The following is a 20,550-nucleotide window of genomic DNA, read 5'->3' on the forward strand; positions in this document are numbered from 1 at the left end:
AGGGAGAGAGGGGGAGAGAGAGAAGTCCCCTCCGCCACGTGCATGCATGCAGTCCGGCCCACCACAAGGTCTGTGGGACAGTGAACTGGCCCCCTCCCAAAAAAGTTTGCTGACTGCTGCTTTAGGGTGTGGGTGTCTGTCCACATCCTATATTTCAAAGTCCATATTCTGAATAAATGGGTACTTCTTTATGTACCTCATATACAGTTAATCCTAAATCAGAGTAATATACTGTTCTGGGTGAAAGAAGGCCCCAGACGGATGTGCAAAAATTAAGGCAGCCATGTGCATATATCTATGTCTCTAAGATAAGGGTTAGGGTCCCAGCTTAATATAGATTTCATTATTTGATTGCATTGTTTTTTTAAAAAAGTTGCCTGTAGAAAAGTGTATGAATAAATTGAACCTTATTTTCTATTTTTCTTTAAATTTTTAGCTTCTCTTAAAGCTTGAACATAAAGCTTCTTTTCTGGTGTTACCGATTTCGGTACTTTCCAAAATTACAACTTCCCCTCTTCTCAGTACAAAACAGCAGTCTTGTAAAATGAAGAAAGTGAAATTTGCTGCTTAGGGAAATTTTGAAGTAGAAGACAAGATGCAGATAATGATGACTGAAGTGCTTTGCCACCTTTAGTGTGCAAATACGGTTGCTTATTTGTGTACATCCAGGGCAGCTGTACAGGAAAAGGCACTGAATACTAACTGTGAGAGTTTTCATTGTTGTAAAGTTATAGGCATCTCTTGCTTCTAAACTAATGGTCACCAGGGATGTCGCAGCAAGAGACACCAGTGATTCTCCACTCTTCACCAGTCTGACTCATCTCTGCCTCTTGACTCCCTCCTTCCATGCTTCAGCTTTTGCCTCTGATTCTGGATTTCTGTCTGCCACAGACTCTCCCAGCTTACTAAGCCCTGTTACCCCTTCAGCTTCTCCTTCTCAGTCTTCTCCCTCTTTTCCCCTGTGACTACTGATTGTTGTTCCACCGCCGCACCCTGACCTCTGAGACTTCTTCCATTGGTGGTTCCCCAGCGGATTCCAGCCACCATTCCTCTGCATCCAACCAGTCTATGACAATAGGATGGCAGTCTCAGATTTACTGCCTGTCTCAGATTTACTGCCTGTCATGTGATACCAGCATGAAACCTAGAAATTTTTACTATATAAAGTGGGAGGCATTTTTGAGAAGCTCAGCATGTTGCCTAGAATTGTATTCTGCCCCCGCCCCATAAGTGAGAGAGCCTAGTTGTTCTGCCTTAAGCTTTTATTGATCATTGCAGATTGGTCTACCATTTCCCATAACTTTTATCTTCTGCACTTAATGTGTTTACACTGGACTCTGGTGTGTGTAGCGAATTTTAACACACTTCCCGCAGCCACCCAATCAAATCCTGGCTTGAGAAACTAGATACGTACAAACTGTGTGCAGCTACACACAACTCCTGTGCTACCACATCACACCTCCCTCTGTGGAAGTGGGTCAAGCAAACCAGAAAGTTGCAGTCAACCATAGCTTCCTGGAAACTTTGATTAGCAGCTTCCAAACTGGCCAGGGTTTGAAAGAAAGCTTTCAATCCTGGGTTAAATTTGGCTTGCCAAATGTTCCATGCCAATGCTTGGAAGCCATTAGCAATAGTTTCCAGTTTGCACATGACAGGAAACTATGGCTAACTCTGGCTTTCTGGTTTGTTTCACTGCTTGTGCATGCGGAAGAATGCAAGCAGCAGCAGTGGGGCTGTATACAGGTGCATGCAGTCCTTGCATATCCAAGATTATTAAGTCAGGATCTGACTGTGCAAACATGGCCAGGGTATTGAATGCATTGTCATCCTAAAGTACAAATGATAAACCTGTGACCCTCTTGATATTGTTGGACTTCTACTCTTGCCAGCATGGACAATGATTAGTGATGATGGCGGCTAGAGTTCAACAACAAATGTAGGGTTACAGGTTCCCCACCCTTGCTGTAGAGTCTTGGTTCATTTACAACGGAAGTGGAATCTCTTAACATGTTGCAAACAAATTGATCAGTATTTTTGCTAGTCTTTAAGATACCACAAGACTTCTCCTACAAACTACCTTGACTAGCCCTCAGGACATTTTCGTGCCATGGTTTGCCATAGCTTTCTACTCTGAAAACACTTGTAACTTTCAAGTTCTTTAGGGCTTCGGAACTGAAAAAGCACTTTGCTGTTTTGGTGTCCTTCCTTAGCAATTTTTTCCCTCCCTTCAAATTGCCAAGCCCTTTGACCCTTTGTCCACATAACTCTAATATTTCCTGTTTGGATAGTGTTATGTAGTTATACAGATTTATGGGAACTACTCTGAGCACTCTGAGATATAATGAGGTGCAGATCCTGTATTACAGCTTTTCCCAAAAGTGTACATTCAAGTATTCTGCTGCTATTGAGAAAGGAGGGACATTGGATAAAGAGAAAGCTATGCTTTGCTACCCTCCCTGAAAAGTCCCACATGCAAGGGCCTGAATGATGAGGCCTTAAATATTGAGCTTTGTCCCATATATAAACCCTATGCTAATGTGGTCCAGCTACACCTGGGAAACATTTGCAGTTGGGTGCCGGAGGCTCTCCTGAGAGTAAACAAGAGAAGGGGCAGCCGGCCTTGTGGGACTCAGAAAAACCTTCTAAAACCAGTGAGATGATGCTGTGCAGTGCCTAGGCCTGGCCTCTGGCAGTTCTGCCTGAATACTATGGATATGCTTGAGCATTCTGCACCTGCTCTTGTAATGATGTTTGTCATTCCTGCCAAAAGCTTTATGGCAATTACCTAATTAAACTTCCCAACATCCCTATGAGGAAATGAGGCCAGGTGCTGGCATTTTACACATGGGGAGAATGAAGCTGAGAGCTGCGAGTGCGTAAGAAGTGCTCAACTCCCAAGTTGCTGGTTGGTTTAGTATGGTGTCCATGTCGTCTGCAGGAAGCTGTTTACATAATGCTGTGTGAAGGTCATATCTTCATAGCATGTTTCTTTCCTATTCCTCCGGAAATGAAAAGCTTGTACAACCAATAGTGCCTGTTCAATTTTTTTCAAAAAACTTTCCTTGAGCTCCTATGCTGCATCATAATTGGCTTTTGAAATGCTCCCTGCTTTCAAGATCAGTTTTTTTTGGGTGGTGCAACATGTTAGAGTGCTAGAGGCGGGGGACTTCTAACTGAGAAACACTCAAGGCAAAAACCTCTGGGTACACAGAACTAGTTTCAGACTTGTTTGGGCCCTGTCCTCCGCCTTGCCCTCTAGTCAGCCTTTGGCAATCTAATGTTTGGGAGCTCTTCTCATTCCTATTTAGTAAATTGCTGTTGGCTCCTCTGATTTCTGCAGATGTGTTGTGTCACATAGATTTTTACAGCAAAGCTTGCATCAAAACTCTTTATTAGTGAGCAAATGTGGCAGTTTGCTGAAAAGGAAAGAAAAATGGCTAGGCTAGTATAGCAGTAAAAGTCACCCATAAATAGTAGCATAATTCTTTTCAATAAATATCTGCTTGGGTATTTGTCTCATTTAAAAAACAAAAAAGCCAAGGATCAGACTGAATTAATAGATGCGTGACACAATTTCACCTTAGTATATTGCTGGTCTGGAGTGGGCCCTCCCCAATTTCCCGTCCCCCAATACTATATCTTGTACACCAGAGTGTCAAACTAGACAGACAGCTATTCAGAAGATTCCTTTGCAACCCATTCTTTCAAGAAAAACCAATGTGGTCATTGTTCAGAACTTCAGCACTCTTTCCATAGCTGCCAGCCAGCAGAGTAATTGGCAGAACAGTTGACTCAAATGCCTGCACAAGAAGAGAATTGTTATCCTCCTCCTGACCTACTAACTAAATGACACACATACTAGAACACCAGTGAAACACTTGAGTGATTTCATTTGTGGCCATTATTAGTCTGCACACATCTATAGGAACAACCACAGCGAACAGTTACCAGGAATAGATTGGATTTGACCTCCTAGAATTTGGTAGCTGGGTTGCCTAGCTCAGGCATCAAGCTTTTTCTTTGAAGAAACCCCACTATTGCAATAGCAGCACATGGGTGTAGATTAAGAAAACCAGGAGGAGAAAGCCACCCGTTGCCACAAATGTTTCTAGAGACCTTAGATCATCTGCTCTCACTTGAGGCCAGATTCACCTTCATCATACATGCTTATTATGGGCTGCTTTGAACACCACCTGGTGCATGCTAGATACTATGCCGCCATAATACTCAGTCCTATCTATACCTTTGCTGCTAGCTGGATTTTGGTTTTACATTCCTCTTAGATCTTATTAAAAATGGTTTGATTTGTTGCTTAATTGCAATGTATATTTATTAATACAAGATGTTTTGATTGGCCTCATAATTGTATAACTATTTTGCTCAAAATTTGAAGATGTACCCTTTTGATTAGTGAATTACCTTAAAACATTGCTGTTTTTCTCATGTGAACTTTCCCAATTTTGTGAGCCGCTTTGGGCATGATTTTCCATGGAAAAACAGCGTTAAAAAAACCTAATGATTTGTCTTAACTTTCTCTGCAAGACTCATCTTCCTGCACCCAAGAAAGGCACTAATTGTAGTGGAGTGAAACATATATCTAACATAATAGTGAATGTTGTTTTGAAAGGTTGTGTGTTTTTGACAAAAGAATACCTGTCTATTCTACCACAATTAATGGTGCAGTCATAGAGGGTGAATTTGCACATTTGTGATAGCTAGAGCTGAGTGCCTCTGAGCAAGTGAGGAGCATATTCCCTTTGCAAAGCGGATGTGACTTGGTTTCTCTGGTGACTGGAAGTTGGTGTCCTCTGACTGCTCTTCATCCTGTTTCCTTGCCTATGGAGATCATGGTCCCACAAGATACCTTGGGGGAAAATGTAGGGTAAGATGGCAGGTAAATGGGTAGAGTGGCTGTGGAGCTGTAACTAAGGAATTGCTGGTTTGTATATATGACACCTGGATTAGAGGGAGACTTGCCAGATTTACTTAGCAAAAATGGATTCTGACCCCTCCTGTTCTGAAATTCTTACCAGCCGAGCGCTTTGCGTTTCCCATTAGGTGTTGCTGGTGAGTCTCTGCTTCACATTGGGAGGCAGTAAGCAAAGTTAAGCCTGCTGCCCAAGGCTTGTGCTGAGAGTAGGATCACTGTCCAAAACTGGGCAAATGCATTGCAGGGCTTCGCTGCAGACAGTGGCAGGCTCCGGGTGGTAAGCTGGAAACATAAAAGTATGCTGTGCAATGCCCAGTGAAGCATCCCTCCCACCATTGTACCAACATATCCAGAAAGTGTACCTGTTGTATGGAGTATTCCAGACTTAGCTTAATGGTGGAAATCACTAAGGATTAATGAAGAGATACTCCTTTCCTTGAGTGCATAAAATTTCCAGACCTGGATCACTACTGGTGCAAATACACTAGTGGTATTTAGGCATTCACTCATATGAGCAGGCAAAATGGTGTTGCACAAAATGGTGTCCAGCCCTAGTACCCTCTACTAATGGTGGTGGTGGTGGTGGTTTGGGAGCCCTGAAGCAGGTAGCATCTTCGAGGTGTGAGGATTTAGAACCCTGCATAGTCAGGGAGCCAACATATGTAGAACAGTCTCCCCACTTAAGACCTTCCTCATTGAAGATAGGCATGTGACTGAGGGGCACTGAGTACATTCCAGCTCTTGCCTTCATTCAATTTCAACCAAATGCATCTTGGGATAATAGCTGGTTCAGATGTGCAGCCTTATATAGGGAAGCTGTAGTAGTGATTATTTTCTTGTTGGCTATAGAAACACACAGTGTCGTATTTGTCCCCTCCCCAAACAGAAATACCCATGCTTAGGTACCAGTGCTGGAAGGAAGGATGTCCCGTTACTCCTGCTAAAAGCCTAAACACCTTGGCTTTTTGCTGCCTGTGGTAATAACTGCTTGGTCTTCTACCATTGCTATTGGCTACTATTTCACATTCCTGCCAACCTAGCAGTTCGAAAGCACGTCAAAGTGCAAGTAGATAAATAGGAACTGCTCTGGTGGGAAGGTAAACGGTGTTTCCGTGTGCTGCTCTGGTTCGCCAGAAGCAGCTTAGTCATGCTGGCCACATGACCCGGAAGCTGTACGCTGGCTCCCTCGGCCAATAAAGCGAGATGAGCGCCGCAACCCCAGAGTTGTCCACGACTGGACCTAATGGTCAGGGGTCCCTTTACCTTTACTGTTTCACATGAGCACACAGCTACCTCTGATGGAACTTAAACAGAGCAGATTAGCATCACAACAGTCAAAAATGGTCTTGTGCACATAACTATACAATTTTCTTACTTATATAGTCAACTAGATCATTTTCCTCCCGTGTTGTACTTCTGAGGATAACAGCAAGAGTAAGAGTTATGGTTGGGGAAACTCATAAATCTAATGGCAAAGTTGGATTGTGATTTCTCCAAAAGAATTAGGCTGCTGTGATCCCATAGCTTTTGCTTTTCTGAATCCTTACTTGGGAGCAGGGCTATCTTGGGGAGGACTGGAAAAAAAGAATGAGAAAGTGATGTCATGGCTTGGCTGGGCTCAGTTGTTGGGGCAGCGAAGGCTGGTTTATAATGTAAACACTGTTAAAATGTTTATCGTTGGTTTTGTCATTTTCCTTATTTGTCGAGTAATCTTGAAGAGAATGAAAGGTTTTCTGGTGCAGCTTAGTGACTGGAGAGATTTCCATAAAAAGGCACAGACATTGCTTTTGAGGAGCAGAAAGGTTTCTCAGTTGGCAATGGCAAGTGAGGCCTGACCTTTTACAGGGAGAAAATATTGACCTAAATCATTCCCTATCGGGGATGGGAAAGCAATCTCAGTCTCTTGCAACTTGCCACTATAATTTTCTTGCTTAATTGTACATACTTCTGTGCAGCTGAGTGTGAAAAGATAAATTGCATAAGCAAGTATTAATGCGTTTAGTGGAATTTTAAGGAGGGTCTTGTTTGCCAGAGTTCATATATGCATCTAGCAGCCTTATTTGTCACTGTTACAAAGTTTAACCCACCCACCAGAATTGAGTTTGATAATATTTGACATCATCTAAGAGGGAAAAGATAATTTTTGCATTAGTGCTCTGTGTGGCTTAATGAAGCTCAGGAGTATCAGAGGACAGAGCAGTTTTCTTAGTTTAGTTCCTTTCACAGCCTCTGTGCTTTGTACTGCCCATTTCTCTCCCAAGCTCAGATTTATTTATTTACTTATAGAATCATAGAATTGTAGAGTTGGAAGGGACACCAAGGGTTATCTAGTCCAACCCCCTGCAATGCAGGAATCTGAACGAAAGCATCTCAACAGATGGCCACCACCTCTCATGGGAGTCTGTTCCACTGTCGAACAGCTCTTACCGACAGAAAGTTATTTCCAGTTTTGTGTTGGAATCTCCTTTCTTGAACTTAAATCCATTGGATCATGTCCTATCCTCCACAGCAGGAGAAACAAGCTTGCTCCGTCTTCCGTGTGACAGCCCTATAGATATTTGAAGATGGCTATCATATCTCCTTTCAGTCTCATTATATTTATATCGCACATCTTCTGTGAACCACACTGTGATCTTGTGATGAAGTGTGGTATATAAATCTAATAAATAAATAGTAACAATCTTCTTCCAAAGGAACCAGGGAAAAAAATATAAACACTAAAACAATACAATTAAAACTTCTGGGGGAGGGGAACAGTTAAAAGCTTCTAATCAATAGAAAAAAATATTTAAATTTGGTCTCATTAAATTGGTTTTGGCCAAATCCTGATATAAATACCAGCAATTTGTAACTTGTTCATCCACCTATACTTGATTGGCCTTTCCTTTCCTTTTCCCTTCCCTTCCCTGTCAGAGACAGCAGGCAGGTCTACCTCCAGCACTGACCCCCACACACTAGGAACCGGGGTGGGACCCCCTTGCATATTGTGTTGCTTGGCAGAAAACTTTGCCACAGCAGCCAGATAAAATGAGGGTGCTGGACTTGGAGGGAATTGTTCCATCACACTCACCGTGGCATTGCGCACTTGGTAGGACCACAAATGAATGCATAATTAATCTCAGAAACAGATGAGATTTTTCATATGAATGGAATATGAAAATTGCTTAATTTTGTCAAGTTCAGTTCTAAATTGAGCTGGAGAATGTGTGCTTCACCTATCATTAGTTGTTCAGTCTGTTTCATTTATTCAATGAAGTTTTGAAATAATTTTGCCACTAAGTTATAGTTTATAAAATAGTAATAATAATATTAAAAAATTGTAAAACTTACTTTCTACCATATATATCAAACTGCTCCTTTCAGGGTGCCCCAGATTACAGTCATACCTTGGGTTATAGATGTTTCAGATTGCACTTTTCCGGGTTGCGCACCACGCCAAACCTAGAAATACCAGACTGGATTACTTCCGGGTTTCGGCACTCACGCATGTGCAGAAGGGCCAAATCATGACCCACGCATGCGCAGATGCTGTGCTGTGGGTTGTGAATGTGCCTCCCGCACGGATCACATTTGCAACCCAAGCATCCACTGTACATACATACATACATACATACATGCTCTCTCTCTCTCTCTCTCTCTCTCTCTCTCTCTCCCTCTCTCCCTCTCTCCCTCTCTCCCTCTCTCCCTCTCTCCCCCCTTCTTCCCCTACCCTTTCATTAAATGTGGCACAGTGGACCACAGGTGGGAGGCATTATATTTTTCTTAGATTTTTACTCCATTTTTTCCTCCTTCGTTTCTTTGACTTTGTCTCGTTTGATTGTTATAAACCAGCTGTATGTTCATAAACCAGCTGTACGGGCGGAAACCTGGGTTATTTTATGTGTGTTGTATAAGCCTGTTACATGTTTTTACTTACACAAAAAGTAATAAAATACTTGGAACAAGGAATTAAGTATTCTACTAAGCAAGTTGATGCAACTGCCAAAGGCTTGTGAACTTAGCTTTTCAAAGTGATTAGACAAAGAATTGTAGAATATACAGGCGATCCTTTATCAGATTCTCTGCTTCTGAAGTCTCTTTTTACTATGTTTATTTAATATTTACTATCGTAATATTTGCTCATAAAATAACATCTTTCAAAGTGAACGTATCGACTAAAACAACAGTATTACATGAGAATGGTGGTGGTGTTTTTTGGGGGGTTTTTTTTTTTCATTGCCATACAATATTTACTGTGCCTGGAAACTGCAACACATTTTTCAGTCATCCTGCTGTGTGTTTGCTTTTAAAATGAGTTTCGTTTTGTTAATGCCTCCGTCTGTTCTTGAGGGGTAAGATAAAGATCTATGATGTTCTTAGAGAAGCCAGGGTTTGACCCATTTGGCTCCCAACACCAACAGCTTGGAGTTTAAAACCTGTGAGTGTTCATACTGCTAGCTCTCTACACATCTACAGATTCACAGCTGTAGTCATAAGTTGCTTCTGGTGAATGTTTGTGAGATAGAAGCCACTCCTCCTATTTATTAGTTCTCATCGAATCAAGAAAGCTCAGAGGAGAGAAGGCTACCTCACTCTTTGTACCTGGGTGGAGAGCCTTTCTTTAGGCCTCTCACATCTACAGAGCCTTGCAGAAGGTAAAAAACTATCCTTGCCAACTCCCCAACCCCAGCGATTCAGACACAGGTAGCCCTCCACCCATACTGAATCTTCTATGTCAGTTAGGAAACAGGTGAGAGATGGCAGTGGGGCACCCATAAAGAATAAAGACTGGCTACCAGGTCCAGTCTAGACTTGTGGACCTCATTGAGTCTCTTAGGAGTTATCAAGTTTGGCAGAAGGAATAGCCACATCACACTTGTCTATCATTGGCCACTATATACCTCTGTTAATAGGCCTGAATGTGAAGATTCAGAAGCAGTTTGGTTCATTACTATCCCTTGTGCATTATTTCACATGATGACCTTAACTCCATTATTTCTTTTCTTTTCTTTCCAGACTGTCAGTATTTGAATAGACCACATCATGCGTGAGTACAAGCTAGTGGTCCTTGGCTCAGGTGGCGTTGGGAAGTCTGCTTTGGTGAGTTGGGTCTTGATTTTTTTTAAATCGTCATGACCATAATCATACAAATAATATTATCGAAAACGCAGTCTTGAAATGCTCGACCCTGGGTGTTAATGCCATAATTAATAATTTGCATTTGGCGTACAAACCAAATAAATCAATGACTTTTAATAGGTGTAAGTGTAGGAGGAAAAAGCTGGCCTGAGCTTGATGTTGGGGAATTCTAGAGAAGGGTGGCGGTGACTGGGAGGGTTTCTTTGAATTCTGCAGCCAGAAAAGCCTGCAATCTGTGATTAGACTATTTAGGTGAGGGATTTCCAACTTCTGTTTACTAGGGGGCTACTTTATTCTCTAAAGTGCTCTGGGGAACTAAAACGTGTGTTGTTCTGTACAAGCTGATACCCTCATGAGATTGCCTCCATAAATATTTTGTGTTGTCTAGCAGCAATGACATCTAAATTATGATGTACATATGTTCAGATATAGCATTACAAACGCATATAGATGTAGATAACGCATATAGCATCCAAGGGATATCTACAATGCCTTGAAAGTTGAGATTTTACTTCTTTTCCTCACAAGTGAAATTTTATACAAACCTCTAAGCAGGCCTTGATTAAAATCAGGGAGGGGCATCAGGACCAAATAAAATTGGGCTGTGGCTTGCAACTGGCCCAAAAGAAACCAGTTGGCTAACCCTAGTTTAGGTCAGTTTGTCTATGTATGCATTTTTTTGGTAAAATGTGCACGTTTCGCTATATGTTATTCCACAAAACGTACAGTGTTGGGCTTTGTAAAACAGTCATCTTTGGAATAGGGATGGGCCTTGACTGTGTTGCACAAGAAAGGATTAGGACTTCTGCTGAGAGCTTGTTGAACAACTGGGCATGCTGCTCAGGCTCCTTTTTATTAAACAACGTAGTGGAAAACAGATTCTGATTAAGTGCTGATCTCTAGGATTCTGGAGAGGTTATGAGTTTCACTTGGAATACACTTTTCTTTTCTTTTTTAGCTTTGTAGTGTAGTCACAGCCCTGTAACTTTCTAGACTTTGCAACTTGTGCTCTGGCTAACTGTGTCTGAATTGCTGGAGCTGAACTATTGTAGAAAGTTTAAAAATACCACATTTTTAGATGCTGGTAAACATCGCTGGCTATTTTAAATTAGACGCCTTCAAATTACTGTTCCTCCGTGTTTGCTCTTCTCCTGTTTTTAAGCAGCCTTAAATAAAGTGAGACGTGTGGGGAGCGGGGCTTCAGAGAGGCAATGAATTCTATGTGGTGTAGGTTCTTGTAGCATTCTGTGGCTGATGGTTTGCCATTCTCTGTGACATTGAAGTAGACATGCAGACTAAAAACTGCCATGCCAGGATGGGGATACCATTTTCAGTGGATGCCCACAATATGCTTTAAAATAATAAAACCAGAATGAGAGAACAACTTACACCTAATGAGCACATACATCTTTCCCCAAAAGGGCTTATGCCGTGGTGACAAAGCAAGTGAGCAAAGCCAATTTGGCCACTTACTAGCTGTGGACTTGCTTGGTGGCTCTGGAGCAAGATGTTCTCCTTTGCTATTTTTGTGGAGGCAGGTAATAGTGAGATGATGGACAGAAATACTTAAAATTGTACAACACTTCCCTCTGTACTCTTAACAGCAAAATTCAAACTGTAAAGCAATAGGAATAAAGGTCTTTGATAATCTTTGGAATGTTGCAGCACTCCTGGCTAACTGAGTTGGTGGGAGGATGATTCGTTTGTGTTTTCACATTACTCTTGGTCAAGCATTTCATGCAGAATCCATAGGCAACAAATAGAAATTCAAGGTGCTCCTGGAAAGTTCTGACAGGAATGTGGAACTGTGGTTGCTGACTTAGAAAAGGAGTTTGATTTATTGCACTTCCTATATGGGATAGCAAATGTAGTGAACCAAAAGTCCATTCCCGAGTTGTCAACCGCAGTTTGAAACCCACATTCCTGTCTGTGCACTTTCCCAAACATAAAATGAGTACGATTCAATTTGAAAGTGTCTTTTGAATAAATAATAAGCTCCTCTGAATTAAAACCCTCTTCATCTGATGTCTGAAGTGCTTCTCCTCAGTTGTCACATATGTGCCTGTCAAATATAATCTTACACAAAACACCTACTATGAAAAGGTCATCACAATAGAAGCATCAAGTTACAGAACCTGTGTGTGCCTATATAGGCATACACACTAAATGTATAGGGGGAGTCTAAACAAAACAGTGCAAAGAGTAGCATTAAGTCTATCACATTTCTGTGCACCAGCCTGCCTCTAAGATATTTTCTGAAAGATAGTCTCTTTGTGGTCAGCTTCAGTGTATCCTGACTTTCACTAACTGGTTTATGAGCATTAAAAATGGCAATGCCTGATTGTAATCATTTATTTACTAATTTGGAGAGATAGAAGGTTGTTCTAAACAGAAGAAGGGTATACAGTAGTATCTCGGGTTAAGTACTTAATTCGTTCCGGAGGTCCGTCCTTAACCTGAAACTGTTCTTAACCTGAAGCACCACTTTAGCTAATGGGGCCTCCTGCTGCTGCCGCACCGCCAGAGCACGATTTCTGTTCTCATCCTGAAGCAAAGTTCTTAACCTGAAGCACTATTTCTGAGTTAGCGTAGTCTGTAACCTAAAGCGTATGTAACCTGAAGCGTATGTAACCCGAGGTACCACTGTAGTTGGTAGTTGATGCTTTAAAGTGGATACATGAGAATGATGGGTAACGGAGCTCTTTGTGATGACAGAGCTGAAACCCAGGGTTTGCCCCTGGGTGGTCAGTTGATGCTGGTGAGTGGCTAGTTTAGATTGAGTAGGGGTTGTTGGTAAGGAAATACAGTTGTACCATCTAAGTCCTATAATATGATTCGATTTGCCCAAATGGGCTGCCATCCATTGATAGGTTGGAATGCCTTTATCTGGCAACTGGATAGCTCAGTTGGTGAGACTCTTAATCTCAGGGTTATGGGTTCAAGCCCTATGTTGGGTGAAATATTCCTGTACTGCAGGGGGTTGGACTATATGCTCTTCTTGGTCCCTTCCAACTCTACAATTCTGTAAACTGTAGTTGACAAGTGATGTTCTGTCTCTTTCTTTGCTCTGCCTGTCCTGCAGTAGTTGGATTTTGCTGAAATCTGTTTTGGCAATGTTGGAATAAGACCTAATAATGCTAGCCATAACATCAGGGGCTCATTCGCAATTGCATATTCCAATATGATTATAAGCCTTCGCCTGCCAACAATATCTTCTTCCTGTTGGGATGAGTAATTATTGGATATAGAAAATAAGAAATCATTATGACTGTCTCCAACTGAACTGAGGGCAGTGGAGGTTAAGGCAGTCAGGACTAAGAACCAGTTAAATGAGGTGAAGGTTGCTATGACAACAGCTTACCTGGTAGGAAGGTATTGGGAAACCAGTAATTGACAACAGCTTATGTTTGTGTAGCTGTCAATTCGTAGAAGATTTTGGTTTCTCTCAGTCTCTCATATCTCCAAATGTTCAGTTCCCCACATTTCCACATCAGTTTGCAATTAAAATGAAAGTCTTTATGAATATGCCCATTTTCTATGCAGTTTTGCCTAATATATACATTTTTGCAAAGCGATTTCCCTTATATAATGCATTTTTGTAAATTTTCACTAATGTATGCATTTTAAAGCACACTTTGCCCCCATTGCATGCATTTTTGTACACATTACTTTGCTGAACAATTACACTACAAAATTTGGAAAAGTGCATTTTAACATTTTTTTTTAAGGCTGTGTTTTTGTCTGTGGTCCAAACGGAATTTCTTCCCTATCTGTACGTATCTGTACAGTGCAGATGTGTTGGCCAGGATAAGGCAGATGCTTATGGTGTTCAGTGTTCACTGTTTCCACTGCTGTGGCAAAGCGCTGTGTACTCAAGTTGAGTATTTTGCATAAAAAGTTACTTAATCACAGACGCTCTGCCTTAAAGCTACACTTGATTATTTACCTGCAAGTTTTTGTTGCTTCTGGTTGTGTCATTCACCATGGCTGACAAGTGTCCTTGGTTTTTCTGCAGCCAAGGTTGGAATCCTGCGCTGTGATATCAAGCTTCTTAATGAGAAGCTGACTTGATAGTTGCTTTGATTAGTATTCTGAATAAGGACATCCTTTATTAGTGGTAGGTTTTGCTTAATCTTCAGGGGAATAGAATGTTTTGCTGGGCAAGCTTTACATATCTTGTCATTTATTTTAATTCAGGAAGACATTCTGTGCACATTCCAGTAGCCATGTTGGTCTGTTGCCGCCAACCCACAAAGAATCCTTTAGAAGCCTAACGTTTATTACAGCATAAGCTTCCATAGACCAGGGACTACTTCGTCAGTTGCTTAAAGTGCTATTCTCAGTTGGCAGGTACATATGCACATAGACATAGAGAGAAAATGTAAATGGTCAGGTGAGTGGGAAATGCAGAGCAATGCAAAACACAGTGCCATTAAATATTAAATAGTCTAACCATTCACAACACCAGTAGCTGATAATGACATCCCCAATGTCAGGATGCTTGTTTTTTTAACACCTGTCCATGCCAGAGATGACAAAAATGAACTTATTGACATTTTGCAATTCAGCATTTTCATTCTGAAGTAGGCAGGTATACCCTCGTTCAATAATGTCTCTAAGTTCAGGTGAACAATAGTGAGACCTGAGAGGTTAAATTATTCTCTGCCCATTTCCTGAGTATTGGCATTTCTGAGGTCGTGTTTATGCCCATATATTCTTGATGATAATAGGCTTCTATCATCTGCCAGCAATGCCTTCCTGTTTTCTACATTAGGACAAACAAGTAAGTCTTGATATAAAAGAATAAACTTATAACAAAGAAGGCACTGGTTGAAAACTTAAGAGCAAGCAGTCCCATAATTTGGGCACTGCCACCTTGAAGACCCTGTCTTCAGTCTGCCCCTATGTAACCTCTGAGGGCCAGGGGTGATTGGAGAAGATCTTGACTGACAATTAGCTTCCTGTTATCCCTGGTTCCTATACATACATTTGAAGTAGCTGCATGCAACTGAACTATGGGTTGCATTCATTCTAACGCTAATGAGATTGTTCTCTCTGGGCAAGGTTTTCTGCATGCCTGGAAGAACAATATTTCCTCTTCTCCCCCTGCACACAGTTCTGGGGGTTCTTCTGACCTTCTGGAGCAGATTTGGGGAGGGTGTGGTGGGAGGAGACAGAATTAAGTCCCATTGCATTAACAGGATTCCTTGCGCTGGTTTTTATTGCCACAAATTAGTTGACTACAACCCTACGTATGTAAAACTGAAGTAATCATATATTGTCTCCTTGTTCACACCTTCCGTTCCCTTTTTTGTTTCCCTCTGCCAATTTTTTAAAATTGCAAGCTCCTTGAGGTGGGAGACCAATGTTTCTTCCACTCTGTAAATCACCATTCATGCTGATGGTGCTGTATAAATAACAAATTCCTGCTTCCAGATGCTTATGCTACAATAAGCTAATGTTTAAAGTACTTCGGGGCTCTTTGTATTTTCTCATATGCATTTTTATTTTGCCTTAGTATCTGAAAGACCTGATGTGATTGATAAATTACTTGTTTGCTCCTAAAGGGCATGTGAAATACAGAATGTTCTGAGTAGTTAAATAATGTACTCTTATTTAGCAGACTGAGGGAGGGCCGTCTTTGTACATATAGCCTAGCAGCTTCCTGTGTTTAAAACGTAAGTGAGATCTCTGTGGCTTTTTAACCATTTGCAAATGAGATTAAAATCTGTTGGTCTCTTTTGAAACATTTTGTTAAAAAATGAGAAATGAATATAAGAAACAAGAATAATGAAATCTGTGTTGTGTTGTCAATAAATGACTTTTGGGATTTTTGCGGATTGACTTTTGCTCTGATTGAGCTTTAAAGAGCGGGTTTTCGCAGAGAAAGCTGCAGAGCAAAAAAGGGGGCGCTCATACATGGAGCTTTAACTAGTATACTTTGTCTAGAAAGAGTGGAATAAAGGTAAATTTGGATAAGCCCTTAGATTATAGGCTTTAGGCAAAGCTATCAGGTCTCCATACCATATTTTGGTCTAATCATCACCCTCCTGACCTCCTTTGCAGTTCGAAAGGTTTGGGATCAATAATATCATCCTGGGGTACCTTTATATATGGACTTTTCATTGCTTTGTGCATTAGTAGATGCCTTGATCTTTTTTCTAGGAGGCAGTGTGTAGGTTGTGCTAGGCTGAAAGAATGACTTTTGAATGGTGCCTCCCTTCCTCCATTGAACATGAAAGCTAGAAAATTGTTTTCTCCCTTGTTAAGAAATCATTGGAGCATTCAGCACTCCCCCACCCCACAAATACAATGATGCCTTTTGCAGATAACTGGCCTTTCAAAATCTGAAACCACTTATTAGGAGCTATAGTGCTTGTGTTTCTTGTCATCATGAGAAAAATCCCAGCTTTGACCCTGAACAAAACAGGCTGTTGTTTAAAGGCTGTTTGCGATTTCTTAGAGCCAGTAGCTGGAAAAGACATTTGCACGAGTCACTGCAGAAAAGGTGGCTGTTACATTTTTTAAAGGGAACTACTTGATACCTGCAGGTACACGTGTACACACTGCAAAAATTGATCAAATTCCACAGAAGGGCAGAATATTCTTGAGAATTAATAAAGCCCATTCAGGAGTCAAAAATGGTCTTGGGAAACCTTTGTTTGAGACCCTGTGTGTGCATGCTGGTCTTGGGCAAATCTGCAAAGCATATGGCTCACCTCCTAGTGGACTTCCGGGGGTGTGTGGGTGTGTGGAATAGGGATTGTTACAATAAAACACTTTTAGCAAAAGGCCGATGCAATTTACATCATTGGTCTTGCTAAATGCCTCGCAGGTGTTAGTTGGTTTAGAATCTCATCCCTCTCTCTCCCCCCCCCCCGACAGTGCTACATATGTTTAAATATAATTAAACAGGTTGTGAATCTGAAGCACAGAAATTGTTACCCATGTTCAGTCATGTAGCTGGGTTTTAGTTTAGAACCAACTTTATATAGCCTGGTTCACATGTAAGAATCAGGTCCTGGTTTGTAAGCCTTTTGGAATGAGTTGCTGGTGGGCCACTGAACTGCAGGCGGCAACTTCTCAGAGAAGAACCTTCTGGCTAGGACAGGCAGGAATATAAGAGAACTAGCTATTCCAGTTGAGCAACAAGGTCTTCCTAAATTCTGTCATGCCCCTGCAGTATCTCATTGCCCTTCGGCCTTAACTTCTGGTTTGCTTTTCTCTTCTGGTTTGTTCGTCCGGATGTTACTGCCCTTTGGAGACTTCCCAAGACTTTCCTAGTGTCACCGGAGCGCCGGCATAACATTGGGGATCCTTACCTAAGTTAGGGACAGTTGTAAGCAATTAGGTTAGGCTACCTACCAAGGCCAGCCAAGGGGAGCCTTTTTCTTCAGTTGGTGGCTTCCTTGTGAAATTGACCTGTTACATGCCTCTTTCAGTGCTCTTCCAGTAGGTTTGGGGAGCAAAATCTACACTTTCTGCTTCCTTTTGCTGCACTAGCCCTGTTTCATTTAAATATGTGCACATACTGATTTTAATGCAAAGCCTTTAAAAAATAGCATCCCCTGTAAGTTTCTGTGGTGTTTAATATTACTGCATATGCTCAGTGCGAGAGGAATAGTGGTGGACTGTAGCAGTTATCCATGAGTGAGACAAATGACAACCCCCAGGCAACAGGTCAGGGATGTGTGGTACTTCACAGTTTAGCACTACCATGTAAACTGTGGTAAATAATGCAGATTGCCCCAACCTATAGAGAGTTAGCTTAATGAAGCTTTTTCTTTAAACCATTCTCATAAGTAGCTGGAGAAGAGACATTTTCACCCTGAAATCTGCATAAATTTGTTGAAATGGGGTTTGAGTATCAGTTATGGATTAAGCACTTGAAGGAGACTTATACTGTACCTTTTAAACCTGTACTTTTACCTGCATTGATTTTCCTGTTTCACTAACTAGGCATCAGCTTGAGAATAAGATTGGGAGAACCAAGCAAAATGTCTGTTCTTTGCAAACGCTTTACGCGATTAGCCCGTTGAATAACTTCAGTTGGAGGCAGCTGGCTGACCCTCTCTGTGTGTTCTTTTCCCTTTCTTGTTTTTCTTTCCAGACTGTACAGTTTGTTCAGGGAATTTTTGTTGAAAAATATGACCCCACAATAGAAGACTCCTACAGAAAGGTAAAGTATGAAGCTGTGATTTTCTCCACCCACTCTCAGATCAGTAACTTTAAAACTCCCCTCGCCCAGTTTTCCCCCTCTTGGTGTAGAATTCATGGCCTCCTCCCACAATACGATCAGTCTATTATTAGGATCATATTCCTAATAGTGTGTTGCTAATTCTTCCCAAGAGAATCATTACATGATTGTCTATCCCAGGGCCCTCCAGATGTTGTTGGACTCCAATTTATATCAGGCCACGCCAGCATGGCCAACAACAGTTGTAGTCCAACAGCATATGGAGGACCACAGACTCTCTACCCCTGGTTTATCTTGGGCTTGTTTTGTCTTTGATATAGAGAGGGCCAAATCTGGATGTGGACTGTGGCATGGTAAATTGGGGACAGCCCTTTCCCTATGTCTTTTTCCTACCAAGAATTACTCCAGAAATTGCTGGTTTCCCCCAAAATTGGTACCTTCAGGGTCAAATGGTTTCTATGGTGGTCGTGGGTTGGGAAAGCAGCATGGGAAAGATGAATCTTCCCCTGCTCCCTGAATGCTACATTCCCAATTCAGAGAGGGCCTCCCTGTGGTTGCATTTCCTTTTTATTTGTTTATTTTAAAAAAGCACAATCACTAAGTCCAGGACAGAGAAACGTGGCCAGCACCAGTTGAGTCTGGGCCTGATACACCATCCAAAGCATTCTAGGTAATCGGGTCTAATGCCATGCAGCCTTATTTCACAATGCCAAACTAAATGTAAGTCGATTTTAAGCTACTTGCTGTTAAAAAAAGCAACATACTAAGTTTAATAAATAATAACTAAGTATTTTAAGTCAGCGTTTGCAATTCCTTGGCATTTGTGGATTTTATAAGTTTTGGAGAAAAGCCCCAAGTTTTTTTGCTTAAATTCCATTAAAAAAACAAGAACAACAGCGTTCAACTCAACTCTTCACTCCGATTTCATAACAGGATATAAATCAGAAGCCAAACGTTTTGGATAACCCTATGAAGTAGTGTTTTTATTATTACTTTATTGTTGTTGCCCTGCAGTTTCATTGTGGATACTTTTAACTTAACCATAATATTTGCATGCAAAAGATTCCAAGTTCAATCACCTCTTGTACAGATGGAAAAGACTCTTGTCTAAAGCTTTTTTGGAAGGCCCTGCCAGTCACAATAGATAAAGTGAGCTAGGTGAAGCAAAGATCTGGTTCAGTATAAGGCAGCTTCCTGTGTTCCTAGATTACAAGCACACCTACACAAATATTTCCTTGATCATATTACATGTCAGCGTTGTTCTATTAAAAATTAAATACTTGCTTGACATCCATTTAGGTATTATAGTTCAGCGGCAGAGCACATATAGAAGGTCACAGTTTCACTCTCGGGCATCTCCCGATAGATAGGGTTAGGAGATATTTCTGCCTGAAATCTTGGAAGAGCCTCTGACAGTCATATGCAATACTGAGTTAAGTGGACCAGTGCTCTAACTCAGTAGCTTCCTGCGTTCCTAATGGCATACAATGGATACAGGCAGGCAGCACTTGGAGACTGCTAGTGAAAGGTCTTCTTGCTCTTTGGGTATTTTATCTCCTGCCTGCCACGTTCCATCCTTTTGAATGCAACCCCATGTGTACACTCAGAAAGCAGTGGAAAAGCTCACAGTAAGGCTTGTTCACATGTACACTGTACACAAGTACAAGCTGTCTGCACACATGTACAAGTGTTTGTGTGTACACTCTTGTTGGTTTTTCTAAATCCTGCTGATTTGTACGGCTCAACAGTTGTGTACACAACACTTTCATAAATTCATGGACTGTAACTTGTGCATAACTCTGCAGCTTAACTGTTTGTGTACACAGGTGGTGCACTAGTTGTTTGTAATGCTTAAATGCCCCTATTGCCAGGAGGTTATGAGCAAGCATTAATTGAGTCTCTTCCTCCTGTCCCTTAAGGCTATAATGGTATCTGTCCTTTATTTGTCTTTCAGCAAGTGGAAGTAGACTGTCAACAATGTATGCTTGAAATCCTCGATACAGCAGGGACAGTAAGTGAGATCTATCCTGAAATGCTTAATATTTGAAGGGAACACTAAGAGTGATGCAAGACATGGCTTTTAAGGGGGGTGGATGTCCATCTCTTTCTTGCTTATGTTATGTGGCTATAAATAAACCAGCATTTCTTGCCTTTTCTATTATTCCAAGTAGCTCCTTGCACAGTATATTGGGAACAAACTGAAACATAGTCTTGAAAGTTTTTCATTAGAACTTCATAAAATTTAAAAACATTTTCAGATTTTCAGCACTTTGAAGTTGTAACGAAAAACCCTCTTGTTGAACTT

At 41.3% G+C, this 20,550-nt stretch overlaps 1 protein-coding gene across 2 annotated transcripts in view; it reads left to right on the forward strand.

Annotated features, from left to right (window-relative positions):
• RAP1A (RAP1A, member of RAS oncogene family) overlaps nucleotides 1-20,550 on the forward strand; it is a 93,048-nt gene that overhangs the window by 58,264 nt on the left and 14,234 nt on the right. For both annotated transcript variants that reach the window (XM_082227681.1, XM_082227680.1), the window contains exons 3-5: nucleotides 9,926-10,009; nucleotides 18,159-18,227; nucleotides 20,200-20,256. In XM_082227681.1, coding sequence (XP_082083807.1) covers nucleotides 9,953-10,009; nucleotides 18,159-18,227; nucleotides 20,200-20,256 — 183 coding nt within the window. In that variant the 5' untranslated portion in view covers nucleotides 9,926-9,952. The remainder of the gene's footprint in view (nucleotides 1-9,925; nucleotides 10,010-18,158; nucleotides 18,228-20,199; nucleotides 20,257-20,550) is intronic.

This window comes from Podarcis vaucheri (assembly GCF_965113315.1).
Source record: "Podarcis vaucheri genome assembly, chromosome: 6".
Lineage (NCBI taxonomy): Eukaryota > Metazoa > Chordata > Lepidosauria > Squamata > Lacertidae > Podarcis > Podarcis vaucheri.